Source organism: Chelonia mydas, chromosome 1 (genome assembly GCF_015237465.2).
Source record: "Chelonia mydas isolate rCheMyd1 chromosome 1, rCheMyd1.pri.v2, whole genome shotgun sequence".
Taxonomy (NCBI): Eukaryota; Metazoa; Chordata; order Testudines; family Cheloniidae; genus Chelonia; species Chelonia mydas.
In genome coordinates this window covers 323,013,519-323,027,440 of record NC_057849.1, presented here as the reverse complement: position 1 = coordinate 323,027,440, position 13,922 = coordinate 323,013,519, and the positions used below count along the sequence as shown (strand labels likewise).

Sequence of the window (13,922 nt, the reverse complement as noted above, 5' to 3'; positions counted from 1 at the left end):
ACAACAGAACCCAGAAAATATTTAGAACATCATCTTCAAAAGTGGCTAATGATTTTGAGAGCCTTGAGTTTTAGCGAGACACCTTGAGGGAGCCTGACTTTCAAAAATCACTGCCCCTCTGAAAACCAGGCTGTTTTTGGTCTTAATATAAAGATTCTAGTCTGTTAAAAAGTGGTACAGTTTAATGGAAAATGAAAAGTCACAATTTACCAGTAAAAAAAAAATATATAAAAAAGCATCATTGTAATTTCTAGCATGTAATATAGTACATTTCAAAATGAATAGGTGGTCCAAACCTCTCCAGGTTTAATATAAAAGAAAATTATTAGATAAAGTCATTTAGAAATTTACTATTAAACTTACATTGTATTAATAATTTGATGCATTTCAGATGCTATATTAACTGATTTTACATTTAGCCTTTATAGAATTACAAGGGCTGAAATGGAAATAATTTCAATTTTCAGTTTAAAAAGTAAACTGAATGACAAAAAGTGAACACATCAACTCTGGTATTATTATAGCCCTTACTTGCAGCCATTTCTAGTACATTGTCCTCGCCCTGAGCAGAATCTGAGGCAAGATGGACCAATATAAACTGCAGAGAAAAGAAACTGGTTAAATTAAAAGGTTATATTATGTGACAAAGAAAGATAACCAACACCTTGTTGAGCATATGGGTCTGATCTTGCAAACAGATATTAGTGTTTCTCTGTAGACAGGAATGGGACTACCTGAAGGAGTAATGATGCCCTTTGTGGTACCTCTCTGCCGGGATTGAGTAAATAAATATTGACTTAGATCAAGGAAACCCATGGATAACCTATTGTACACTGGATGCTGCATATTTGTGTCTGCTCCCAGTTTGAGGTGCTGGAGATGTTTTAATATATGCACCTATTTTGTTTAAAGATGTCTAAAGAGGAGAATAGATGTAGCTGGCTTGTCTGGGCATTTCTTATCCTTCCCCTTCCCCCACCCTATTTTGGGCATGTAGGCCTCCCATTAGTATTGCAAAATTTTGAAGTTATTCCTTCTCTGACTGAAATTAATGGCAACACTACTGTAGGACTCAGTGACACTGGGATCTGGCCCCAACTCCTGAGAGGGAAATATTAATATCATGCATTTTTAGTGAGAGAACTGTATTAATGTTTCATTTGCATTAAACAAAAATGAAAATCATATGCACTGAATAACCATTCCAGGCACCTGACCACACACTACTATATCTCACCTTTCTTCCATAAGAGTAGCTTTTCATATTCAGTGATACAATAAAAGGGTAGGAAAGATTAGTTGCGATCATCACAGTGTGGTTTTTATGGGATAATCCAAATGAATACATTTGCTATCTTGGGGGTAAATTTTTGTAAGCCTGAAGTTTGGAAACTAGTAGCATTAACTGGAGCCAGGGACAATGCAAGTACATAGGGAATATCCCCTTATGCCATACCTCTGTAAATGCATCATAATCCTGAATGGCCACAAAGACTCTCCTGAGCAGACTACCAGCTACACAGAGCTGCTGCACTTGTGTAGTGACTTTTGGAATGTTATCAAAACCCACCTGAGACCAAATTGAGACAATCAGTTCCTTCTTTCTTTCTTGAACTTCTCCCCATCGTGGCAGTGTATGAGCTCTTTTCACATAAAACAGACGGCAATAGCGATCTTCCCTGCAGACTTCATGGAGTCTCTCTAGCTTTCCTCCCTTTTTGGACGTAAAAACTCTGCTCTGGATAGTGTTATGTTATCTGCTTGTTTGATTCATTTATTTGGCTTACCTATGCTGTGCTGTGAATGTCATTCTTATCATGTCAGAAAAGCTTTATTGAAGTTGAAGGTTTGCAACATTTTCTAAAGAGGGTCGAACTCTGGATTTTGTGTGTGACTTAATATATATTTGAAAAGAGGTCTGGAGAGCTAAAAGGTCAGTGTATTGAATCTTTGAAATTATTCTCTCTCTTCATCCTACATTTTTAACTGGCAAGCTGTGAATGTGGGTGATTTGTCAACATATATGGGTCGGATCCTACTAAGTGCTGAATGTCTTCAATCCCACCCACATCTATTCAAGTTAAGAGCACTCAGCATCTTGGAAGACCAGGTTTTCCAGGCCTGATCCAAAGTCCATTGATGCCAAAGGACAGACTTCAACAGGTTTTGGATTGGGTACTTAGTTGATAGCTGGCTGATAAGTTTGCCTGCATGCTACACTGCTCAGTGTTTAAAACCCTTTGACAGAACTACATTTACTGTATTACTATAAATTCAGCATATTTTGTTCTAAAACTAATGATAGTTTAATGGATTTACGGTGAAATCCTGACACCACCTGAAGTCAACGGGGTTTTGCTATTGACCTCAAAAGGAGCAGGACTACGCCCTTAATAATTTCATATATTCGTTTTCTTCCTGGCTTTACAGAACAGAAGAATGCAGAGATTTGTGGGAACATGATGAGAAGCATGTGAAAAATGGGCTTAGACCATTGGCACCATCTGCGCTCTTTTTTTATTTCTAGCTCCATAGTATCAAGGGAAAACATTAAGTACCAGTAGGATATTTATATTTAGCATGGTCTTGATTCTGTAGTCCTTACACAGGCAAAACTCCCAATGGGAGTCTGGCCTGCATAAGGTCTGCACTACTGAGCCCTAGCACTGCTGAGGAGAACTGTCCTCATGCAAAGAAGAAAGAAGGTCAGAGTGATCATATGACTTATAGACCGAGTACCATGTTTACCAACAATGTGGAAAACTTCTAATAGCAATTTTGGCAAAGAATATCTGGCCATTCTAGCTCACAATGGAATGCTGAGCAAAAAGGCTGTACAGTGAACATGAAAGGGACAAAAGACCACCTCAAGCTGAGCAGGAGGATCACAGAATATGCAAAACAAAAAAGAAAGGAAAAGTTTAGAGATGGTGCAGATAGCCTCCCAAAAAGCACAGTAGGCTCCCACATTTGTGGATCATCAAGACACTGAAAATGCACAAGATTCATCCAAGGATGATTTTCTTTCTGCAGCAATCTATGGTTAATGGGAACACTCAACTCCACCTGAAAGGAACTCTCACTGATGAAGTCCAAATTAAAAGAGGAAACTTTCAAGGGGACTCCTTATCACCAGTGCTGTTCACGGTAGCAATGCTGCCACTGATATGGATGATGCCTGAGATAAATGGTGATTATCATATCAGCAAAGAGCAACAACCAGTTAACCATTTGTAGTACATGGATGATTTGAAAATATATGGATGGTCACAGAAGGAGATACTGAGACTGATAGTATGCGTAGAAAAGTTTGGTGAAGGTATAAAGCTATGGGCTGGCTTGGCTAAATGTGCATTCACATCTGTAAAGAGGGGCAAACTGGTACAATCAGATAGCATACAAGTTAATGAGGTATTATCCAAGATACCTCTCAGCATGGCCCCTACATATACCTCATGGAACTGACAGAGTTACAACATTAGGAAGTCAAAGAAGAAGTGGGGAAACAGTATTACAGATGAATAAGAACTAATCTAAAGACACAACTCATCTCAAGGAATTTGATCTGAGCCATTGGGTGATACAGTATTACGGTACACTGCCGGAGTTAACAAGTGGAATCAAGAGGAGAAGAAAAATTTCACATCCAAACAAGAAAGCTCCTGAAAATGCATAGAGTAATGGATATCAATCAAGACACGGCCAGGATGTACATCAGACAACATGATGGAGAAAAAGGTCCGCTATCTGTGGGGGAAGCAATTGACAATGAAAAATATAACATCCAAAAATATGAGGAGTCAGCCAAAATAAAAGATCATGTGGTCGCTATACCAAGTGCTGGACAAGGATGCATTCAGCCTAAGAAAACATAAAAAAGGAGAAAGACTAGAAAGATTTACAGAGAAATCAATGCGATAGAGAGAGATCAAAGCCATTAATGATAAAAGATTAACAAGCTTATGACTTGTAGAGGGATACCTCAAAAGAGAGACAGAGAGCCTCATTACGACTGCACAAGAGCAATCATTAAGGGTTGATTACATTCTAAACAAAACTGGGCAACAGAACTGCTCCCTGAACTGCAGAATGTGTTCTGAAAAAGAAGAGATGGTGGAACTTTTGTTGAGCGCCTGCAGGAGTCTGACCGGCAGAGAATTTATGAAGAGACACAATGAGATTGCCAACTGTCTGAACTGGAGCGTTTGTGGAAAATATGGATTTAAACGAAACATGCAAAATTATGACCCACTGATTTGAAAGTGCTCTAGAGAATGAAGAGGCGAAGATTTTATGGGATCTGGCAATTGTCACAATTATCAACAGGCCAGACATAGCGGCAAAGAGTCCTGTGGCACCTTACAGACTAACAGATGTATTGGAGCATAAGCTTTCGTGGGTGAATACATGACATCCGACAAAGCGGGTATTCACCCACGAAAGCTCCAATATGTCTGTTAGTCTATAAGGTGCCACAGGACTCTTTGCTGCTTTTACAGATCCAGACTAACACGGCTACCCCCCTGATACTTGAGGCCAGACATAGTGGTTGTAGAAAAGAAAACAAACAAGACCATGTTAATTGGCATTGCTGTGCCAGCAGATAAACATAAAAAGGAAACAAGAAGAGAAGATAGTTAAATATGAAGAGCTATGCCACGAAGTGGAACAATTATGAAAAACTAGAACAAAAGTGATCCACTGATCCGTGAAACATTTGGAGCAATCCCTAAGGGTATGGATGAGCAGCTCAAGAACACATTAGGAGTGGAAGATATCACAGTCATTGTCCTCCAGAAGACAGCACTCTTTGGCACTGCAAGAAGTTTAAGGACAGTCAAAAGAGAACTGCAGGAATTCTGCAGAGGGTTTAACAAGACTCCTGACTACCCAAACCTATGGAGTTAGTTAATGATCAGGATTTATTGGTGACTCATGGAGATAAATTTTAGACAGGAGCTTTCCCCTTTTTATACTTAAAGGTCTTATATGCTATGAAGGCTGTTTTTTTAAAAGAAGAAAAATCTTCATGATGTAATACTGAGGGATAATAATATTTTTGAATTAACAATCCAAACCCTGCATTTTTCTTCCTATTGTAAAATTTCTGTAGACTTGCATTGACTGCATCATTCTGTTGTTTCCAGAAACTTGCACTGACAGCTTATTTTGCATTTCCTTATATAGTAACTCACTTTTCATAGACATCAGTGTTTTGACTTACCCTTCATTTTGCTTAATTTTTGACATAATGTCACTATATTCAAGACGAGAATTAATACTGCCTTGGGAATATTGAGATGATACTAAATCACACTAATGGGAATAAGGAAATAGCATTACCAAAAAAGTGATGGAAATTAACTACTTCATTAGCTCAATATTTTATTTTTACATTTCAATATCCTGGCAGTTTCAAAAGGCTTTTCTGTTTTCAAAATGTCAAAGGGCTTCTTTGTAAAACTTAAAATGTAATGATATTGGGAGCACAGCTTGCTTAAAATTAAAATGTGCTGTATCTTGCTGTTCCCTAATATCATGTCAAAGCATCTTAGGAATTATGGCACCCAACAATTTAGCCAGAAGTTTCAGACTATAAAATATGCATTCATAATATAATGCATTTTTACCTACATACCTAGCAAAACAATTCCTGTGCTCCACAAACATATCTGCACCTTGGTTTGTAGCAGAATGTGTTTCTTTTAATTAGCTGTGGCCCTCTCAGTATCATCCTTATATATGGTCATTGTTATATATGAGGCATAAATCCAGGAATATACAAATCTTGCATTCACAAAGTACTTGTTTGTGTTTTGAATATTCCTATCCTGACTGAGCCTGCCTTTCCATGACTGTAAGATCTAATACCGCGTGACTCAGTGCAAGACTCCTATTGTTGCCTTGCTTTTTTCAAAATAAATGCACAATTAAATCAAAAGATTTATAGGTATTAGAAAATAATTTAGGTAAAAATAAGCCTCCAAAATGGAAATAGAGAAACGTACTATCATCGAAGGTACTTCTCCCTATCAAATACTGTACACAATGCAAAAGCTGTCTTCCATGTGCTGGTGGCAGGGTTTCTTTATTAAAGTCTTCTGTGTCTAGCAGGTATAATATATCCCAGATGTTGCAGTTGTTACTTAGGGAAGTTCAGTACATATCCTTAATAGCACAATGTAGTACCTACTTATGTTAACTGGATCTAAGCAGCCAGAAGAAATATTATATTAGCCCCTCATCATGAATATTTTACTTTTAGAAAGCTTTCAATTAAAAAAAAAGATAATCTACATTTTGCCCGCTGCAGCTCTATACTTCATTTTATCTTCTGATTTCACTGCCTTTTCAGATTATATAATTCCCCTCTAGCTTCATTAAAGACTGGTGACCAAGTGCACATAAAATGGATGTTTAACAATCTGCAAATCCCAGCCTTATGACATTGGGAAATATGTGTCTATTGGGAATTGTGTATGGAAATTGTACCTGAATGGTACATGATGATAACAGGTATGAATACTAACTATTATCAATTGCCCACATATTTCCATGGATTGGTCCTGTTTGTCTCCATCGAATCCTGGTATTTCTGGTTAATGCTGCACTGGGAAGGGGAATAGTTATTCGGTTCCACCTGAAATACATTTCACACATAAATTCCCACATTTTTAAATGGTAGTTGTTAAATATTAGTATACATTGCTGATATTTATTTTACACTGAAGAGTTTTAAGAACTTTATACTTATATGGGCCTAAATTCTGCTTTCACAAGTAAATGCAGTTACTACAGATTTATATGCTGTAAATGATTCATAGGTCCCAAGGCCAGACGGGACCACTGTGATCATCTAGTCTGACCTACTGTATAACACAGACCATAGAACTTCCCCAAAATAATTCCTAGAGCAGATCTTTTTAGAAAAACATCTTGATTTAAAAATTGTCAGTGATGGAGAATCCACCATGACTCTAGTCGATTGGTCCAGTGGTTAATTACTTTCACCATGGAAAATGTATACCTTATTTCTAGTCTGAAATTGTGTAGCTTCAACTTTCATTTATTGGATTGTGTTATACCTTTCTCTGATAGATTGAAGAGCCCAATATTAAATATTTGTTCCTGAAAGAAAAAATCTTTAATCGTTAATTCCAAGTCCCAGGCTAGTGCCCCAATTGCTTTCCCACTCCACAGCTACTCAAAGAAGAATTTGGCCCATGGTATTTCAGTACATTACATTTAATACATTACATATGTTATTTAAAGCATTTAAAATGAAACAAACAAAAATATGCTGTCGTTTCTATTCAAATGATCACAGTTAATACTGCCCTTGAACTGCTTAGTATAATGAACCTTTCCCTGACAGTGGACCTCTCTAAAGCTACATATAGAGTTAAGCCTTTGGATCTGGCTGAACTCCACTTGGAGCAGGACCTGAAGAGGAGATAAAGGCTGCTATTTGCCACTGTTACAGCCAACCAATCCTGAGGTGGGCAGGCAGTGGATGGCTCTGGCCACTAGTGCAACTTCTACCCATCTAGGCAGTTGTATGGCTGTCATCCTTATAATTATCTGAGCATCTCCTGTCTGCTGTAAACTATGATCAACTGTAATGGCCATCAAGGCACTCCAACTATGTTCCCTTCCACGGTCATGCCTCTGACTTGTCCTCTATTCTGAGGGCTACAAGGAAGATGGGATACAGCAGTTATGTCAGCTCTGTGCCATCATGGGATTGCCCTATGCAAGAGGAATCCACAGATGGTCACTTAAGTACACGTTGCACTGGCAGAGTAGCATCAAGCATACTTAATTGGGAACAGGATCCGGCCCTTTATTTTTCTTCTGTTAGATTAATGCATGATTAGCACATTTCGCCAGTCAATGGCTATTTTTTTCTTGCTGAACCTCTATATGCTGTTCTACCCAACAAAATATTTATAATCACAATTTTTGGCTAGTGAAATCCAGAGGTATTCCATTGTATTCCAAATGTCATAATTCCAAATTAGTAAAAGATGAGGATCATGTAAAACATGGCCATAGGTGGAAGAGTCCTTTGTTCTTATAATTTAATAGATTAATCAAAACAAAAAGTCAAGTAAATTTTGCCTCATTTTGTGTGTGTATGTATGTATGTTTGTATGTATTTTTTCGTGTAGCAATATTGCTATACAACAAAAACAATCTGAGGTACATAACTTTTCACTTCTGGGCAGCCAGAAAAACCAGCTCCTTTGCTTGTTGTCTCCAGTTAATCAGAAATGAAAGGTTGCATGGGGACACTTTCTTCACTGCTTTCCAGTGTCACAAAGGATTGACTTCCTTTTGTAGTCTTGAATCTCTGCTAGTTTTGCACAGAACTCTCTTACCCACTGTAGTTTTCAGAGGCATAGATGGTGCTGTGAGGAAGATGAGACCCAGCACATATCTCAGGCAAGCACTCAGTGTGAAGTAAGGACCAAGAACGGCCATGATTGGTTGAAAACTCCAAGTAGACACTAACAACACAAACAAACAGAGTATTCACCTCAGACTAAATGTAATACATCAGCATTTGTAGCACCAACATATAAAAGCTTTAAAACTCATTGGTTGCTAAATAATCGATACCTCTGATGTTGAAATATGAAATGCCTTTGTGGACAAACCACTGTAAATGCAAACATGAAGCAAGCTCAGTATTTTAAAGACAACAAAACATAAACCATATAAGAACACCTTTAACTGATAGAGGTGAAAGCAATTATTGCAGTCCTTATTTGGCCATTACATGTTTATTTTTATGTTGTATTCAAATGGGATTGATGTTACTCTTACAATATTCCTGGTTGAATTCTGCACCACTGTGCAATGCAGAATTTTGCAGAAATTAATGTTTTTTGTGCAGAATTTCCTTTCCCGCCCAGAAATGGGCTGCAGAGCTGCTGGCTGCCATTAGGCTCCACTGGACCTAGCAGAGTACAGTTTGCACATAGAAGACACTGCTGAGGGGAGGGAGAGGGAGCTAGAGGGTTCCTGGCAGCTGCAGTTCCCAGCATGCTCTGAGGGAAGGAGAGGGTGGTGCACAGGAAACTTCACACAAGCCTGTGACCAAGCATCAGGCTGTTTCTCCCTCTGGATCCCTGGGCTCTGAAGGGTAGGGGATGTGTGTTTGGGCTGGGGGGGACCCTGTGGCTGGGCTCTGGAAGGTAGGGTGTTTGGGTGTATTGGCTGGGGGGACCATGGGTGGGTTTTTTTGTGGGGGGAAGAGGCAGAGAAACAGGAACTGGGTTGTCAGAGGGTTTTCTTTAACTCTCTACTTCTGGGGGAATTTTTGTGTGTCTATATTGTTACACACATACTCACTGACAGGTATTTTGAAATAAATTACCAAAATAATTGAAACTGGCATGATTATGTAGTGTTATTTTTGTCAAATAAAATTTGCAGAATTTTAAAATATTATGTGCAGAATTTTTAATTTTTTGGTGCAGAATTCCCCCAGGAGTATTACCTATTAGTAAGAACCAGTCAGAGTGCAGTATTGAAGAAAAATATTAAGAAGGAGAGTCTGACTGATCTGACTGCTAATAGATTTTATGAATTATTTCCTTGGGAGAGTCACTAGATTGAGAAAGCAAATGAGTTATGTTATTTATATTTCCTTCACTCAGAGCTATCTGGACTAAAAGGCCAAGTGATTGACTGCCCAAGCATGTAGCACAGCACTATTGAAATATTTTTGGCATACAATAGGTGCTTTGACTTGGAAATTATATAAAACCCTATATAGCTCAAAATATCCAGGACTCTCCCATCCATGCATTCTGCACAAGGCTGTGGATACTAGCTCTAAAGCAGGCAAACCTGTCAGAGGAAAGAATGTCTCCATACACCTCTGGGAGATAACACCCCCCATCGTTCCCCCCCACCCAGGTATTGGGATATTTCAGCTGTGCTCTTGTTGAGGAAACCTCTTGTCTTTGATCTGTCCCTCCATCTCCACCTGAGGTTACACTGCTCATGGGAGTGGTGAAGAATGAGGGGGGATTTGATAGCTGCTTTCAACTACCTGAAAGGGGGTTCCAAAGTGGATGGATCTAGACTGTTCTCAATGGTAGCAGATGACAGAACAAGGAGTAAGGGTCTCAAGTTGCAGTGGGGGAGGTTTAGGTTGGATATTAGGAAAAACTTTTTCACTAGGAGGGTGGTGAAACACTGGAATGGGTTACCTAGGGACGTGGTGGAATCTCCTTCCTTAGAAGTTTTTAAGGTCAGGCTTGACAAAGCCCTGGCTGGGATGATTTAGTTGGGGATTGGTCCTGCTTTGAGCAGGGGGTTGGACTAGATGACCTCCTGAGGTCCCTTCCAACCCTTATATTCTATGATTCTATGATTGGCAGTAGCCTTAGGGTTGGACTAACTCCAATGGGTTGTCTCACTGTTGAAGAGACTGACTGGTTTTCCTTCTTTCTATTTTTTTAAAATATCCAGTGTGGGCAAGGCCTCTGCTACTGTCAATCACCAGATAGGCATATATTTAGAAGACAGGGGAGACAATATTAGTCATTCACCTAATGCTTTTTTCTTTTCACTCTCTGATAGTTATCAGATCCAACTGTCATTAGAGTCTTTCCCCCAATGACTGAATGCCAGTCATAAAAGGAATAACCAACGTCTTGCATTAGGGAGTGGGGGGACTGCTCAGTGCATCTGTCTATCTACACAGCAGCTGGATGGAGAGGCGTCACTACAGCCATCCCTGAGAACAGCATTACCCAATTGGTATCACATGACTGTGACAGAGCAGGTAATGCTCACCTGGAGTCAGCACCCTAGATGTTTAGAGCTGCTCTAGTGACACAACAGAGCCATAAACTATGTCTCTCCAAAGCTGCACATAGCAGCTGAAATGTACCAGTGAATACAGACAGATGGAAATCAGACAAGGAGAAGACCCATTAGATCAGTGATATTCAGACCTCAGTGGTTCAGGAGCCAAATTAGAGATCTACATTATCCAAAAGAGCCACAGTAGTATGAATTCATTATTTCATTTACCTATATATATATATATATATATATGTTATTCTCACAGCAAAATGACTGACCACGTATTCTACAATTGGCTAATAACATAGGAAAAGCATCCTGATTGGTTAATAACTTAGATTGGTTTATAATTAAATCACACAGCGTTTTAATATCATGTGCTGCAAAGAGCCGCAGGAGGCACATTAAAGAGCCACTTGTGGCTCCCGAGCCTCAGTCTCAGTATCACTGTGTCAGATGATCTAGTCAATCTCCTGGCAATGCAGTGTCATTCCCTGTAATATATCCACAAATGTTCATTGAGGACTTCAGCAACCATGAAGCTCCTGATAGAATGTTCCCCCCACCCTTGCATGATTTCACTGCAGTTTATTATTTAAAATAAAGTGTTTATAATACATGACTCCAAGAATGGGTGTAGATTTCTAACATTCTGTGAACCTTCAACAAGTAATGTAGAAAGCATTTATTAGAGATTTGCTGCTTTATTGAAATATTCACGTAGAGTAATTTACTAAGCATAATTTGTTTCTAACACTCTATTTTAAATAATACAAATGAAGGATTAAAAAAGTCACAGTTCATCATCCTGACACCACATTGCTGGGCTATGACTTTTCTATTTCAGAATAATTTACTGAGAATATGATTTTATTTAAAGAGTGTCTTACTATACATCTATTGCCATGATATTATAAACATATATTAAAATGGTTTATGAGGTTTCAGCCAGTTCATTTCAGATTTACCTATACTGATACTTTGGAGGGTTGTATTCACATCACATATTCTCTTGCATTCCCAGTAATGAAAACATTATGAATAATACTGTAGGCCAGGAGATCTGCACTTCCCAATTATTTGTGAAATCCAAATCAGGCTTATGAAGACCTAGTGTTTCTTTTATTGTGAAGGAGCTCATTCCTGCCTTAGAAATGCTATGTGAGTGGGAAGAAAATTAATCTGAAAACATATAAAAAACACAACAAAAAAATTCCACTAGAAAATTTGTGATACAGATGTAATAATAAATATGATGATTTTTAAAAGAAAACTTTCCTTTAAAGGATCATTTTAAATTTAGCTCTCAAATTGCTGGGTACATATGGTTAAAATACTTACAACTGCTAATATAACCCATTAAATATGACAGGACAAATTCTAGCAGTCATTGCATGTAGATGACCACCAGAAAATCCACCCAAAGTAGTGGAAACATGGAGCAGCGGTTGGTCTCCTTTCTCTATCCAAGTTCCTCCCCTGATTCCATGGGGAAACCTCTTTGCAGCCCCTCTAGAAGAAAAGCCAGAGGGGAATGTTCTAGAGTTGGGCCTAGATGTGAGGTCCTCATGTTTATGCCCACACAGCTCTGATCTGATGATGGACCCTTTGCACCATTCCGGTGTGGATTATTCATGTTATTGGCAGCAATAATCTATGGAAGATTAGTAAACGGGGCTGCCAATAGCACACTCATACATCATTGCTCCTTCTTCCACATGGAGTGTGTGCAAGCCTATTTTGGAAACTATTTTGGAAACTATTCTTTTCCACACCTTGATCCCTTGAGAAATCCATGATGTACTGACATTTCTTTTTATAAGATACAAGAAGGTTCTTGACTGCACCCAATATCTTCACCCAATAAAGCATGAAGAGCCAAATCCTGTAGTCCTTAATGCTTAGTTCAGCAAAAGTCATATTAATATCACTGGAGTTGTGTCAGAGTATGACCTGAATAAGAACTGCATGATTTGAACAGTGAGGTAGGAAGACAATAATATCTCCTTTGTACAGAATAGAAACTGAGCCCTCACCCTGTGACTGATGAAATCAATGACAGCTTTGCCATTGACTTTCAACTGGTACAGGATCAAGCCCTAAGTGGTTTGCCCATAGTCACACAATGTATCTACTGCAGAGCCAGGAAGTGACCGCACATCTCCTGAGAACCAGTCCAGTGCCTTAAGCATATGGTTGTCCTTCCTCCTGAAGTCAATAACCATTAACTGCTGGCTTCAAGGAGAACAAGACTGGACTGGTGCTAGGTGAGATGCTGCATGCAAGCCTCAAACCTGTTTACATTTGTTGTTTTTAATTGCCTTCTTTCTTTCTGGGAAAAATATCCAAATCATTTTAGAGATGCTATAATATAAAAAGTATAAGAAAGCAGGTTAGTTGCAAGATAAATCTAGCCTGTTGTACCTGTTACCAGGTTGATGAGTTCCACAGCCCAGATTAATGGAAAACTGGATCATGTGAGTTATGGTGGAGGGGAGTACCGGCAGGACATGGAAGTAATCAACAGCCCAGACATTCTTGTTATGCCCTTGATGATTCTTTTGCTTAAGACAGAACTTGGTCGCAGGAGTCTGCAACTCCGGACTAATGACTACAGAAGCCAAAGACGGAACCTTCAACAGAAATTAAATTAATTAGATTTATATAAAAAATTACACAGAAAAGTACTGTTTACAAAATAGCAGCAATAATTTCAAAGGGGCCAAACAATACTAGCCCATTATCCACATTGCTTCTTTCATGTTGACTATTAAATTAACCCTCTCCCTACAAAAGAATCTAGACAAAAACTCATTTAACTCACTGCATGGCCATCACTACCCTGGAAATCAGGGGTGCTCAGCACCTACAATGATCAGGGTATTTGACTGTAAACACCTTGAAGGGACCATGTCTTCTGTGTTCTGAAAAATATTAATTAAGCTTGATTGTTTACCAGTGATGGTGCGTTAGGAACGGGTATTGCCTCTCAACTCTTCCAGTTCACATTAGCAAATGCAATGGAAGTGCACCGCTGGTTTAAATAGAATGGAATAATTTGGAGCAGATATCATGTTTGAAATATAAGGAAATGTTCT

The 13,922-nt window shown here is 38.8% G+C and overlaps 1 protein-coding gene across 2 annotated transcripts in view; it reads right to left on the bottom strand.

The window, feature by feature from the left end:
* Positions 1–13,922, bottom strand: part of RELN (reelin) — a 463,371-nt gene that overhangs the window by 145,146 nt on the left and 304,303 nt on the right. For both annotated transcript variants that reach the window (XM_037889192.2, XM_037889193.2), the window contains exons 14-17: positions 13,249–13,457; positions 8,382–8,510; positions 6,531–6,640; positions 532–598 (exon numbers count right to left, since the gene is read on the bottom strand). In XM_037889192.2, the coding sequence (XP_037745120.1) occupies positions 532–598; positions 6,531–6,640; positions 8,382–8,510; positions 13,249–13,457 (515 nt within the window). The remainder of the gene's footprint in view (positions 1–531; positions 599–6,530; positions 6,641–8,381; positions 8,511–13,248; positions 13,458–13,922) is intronic.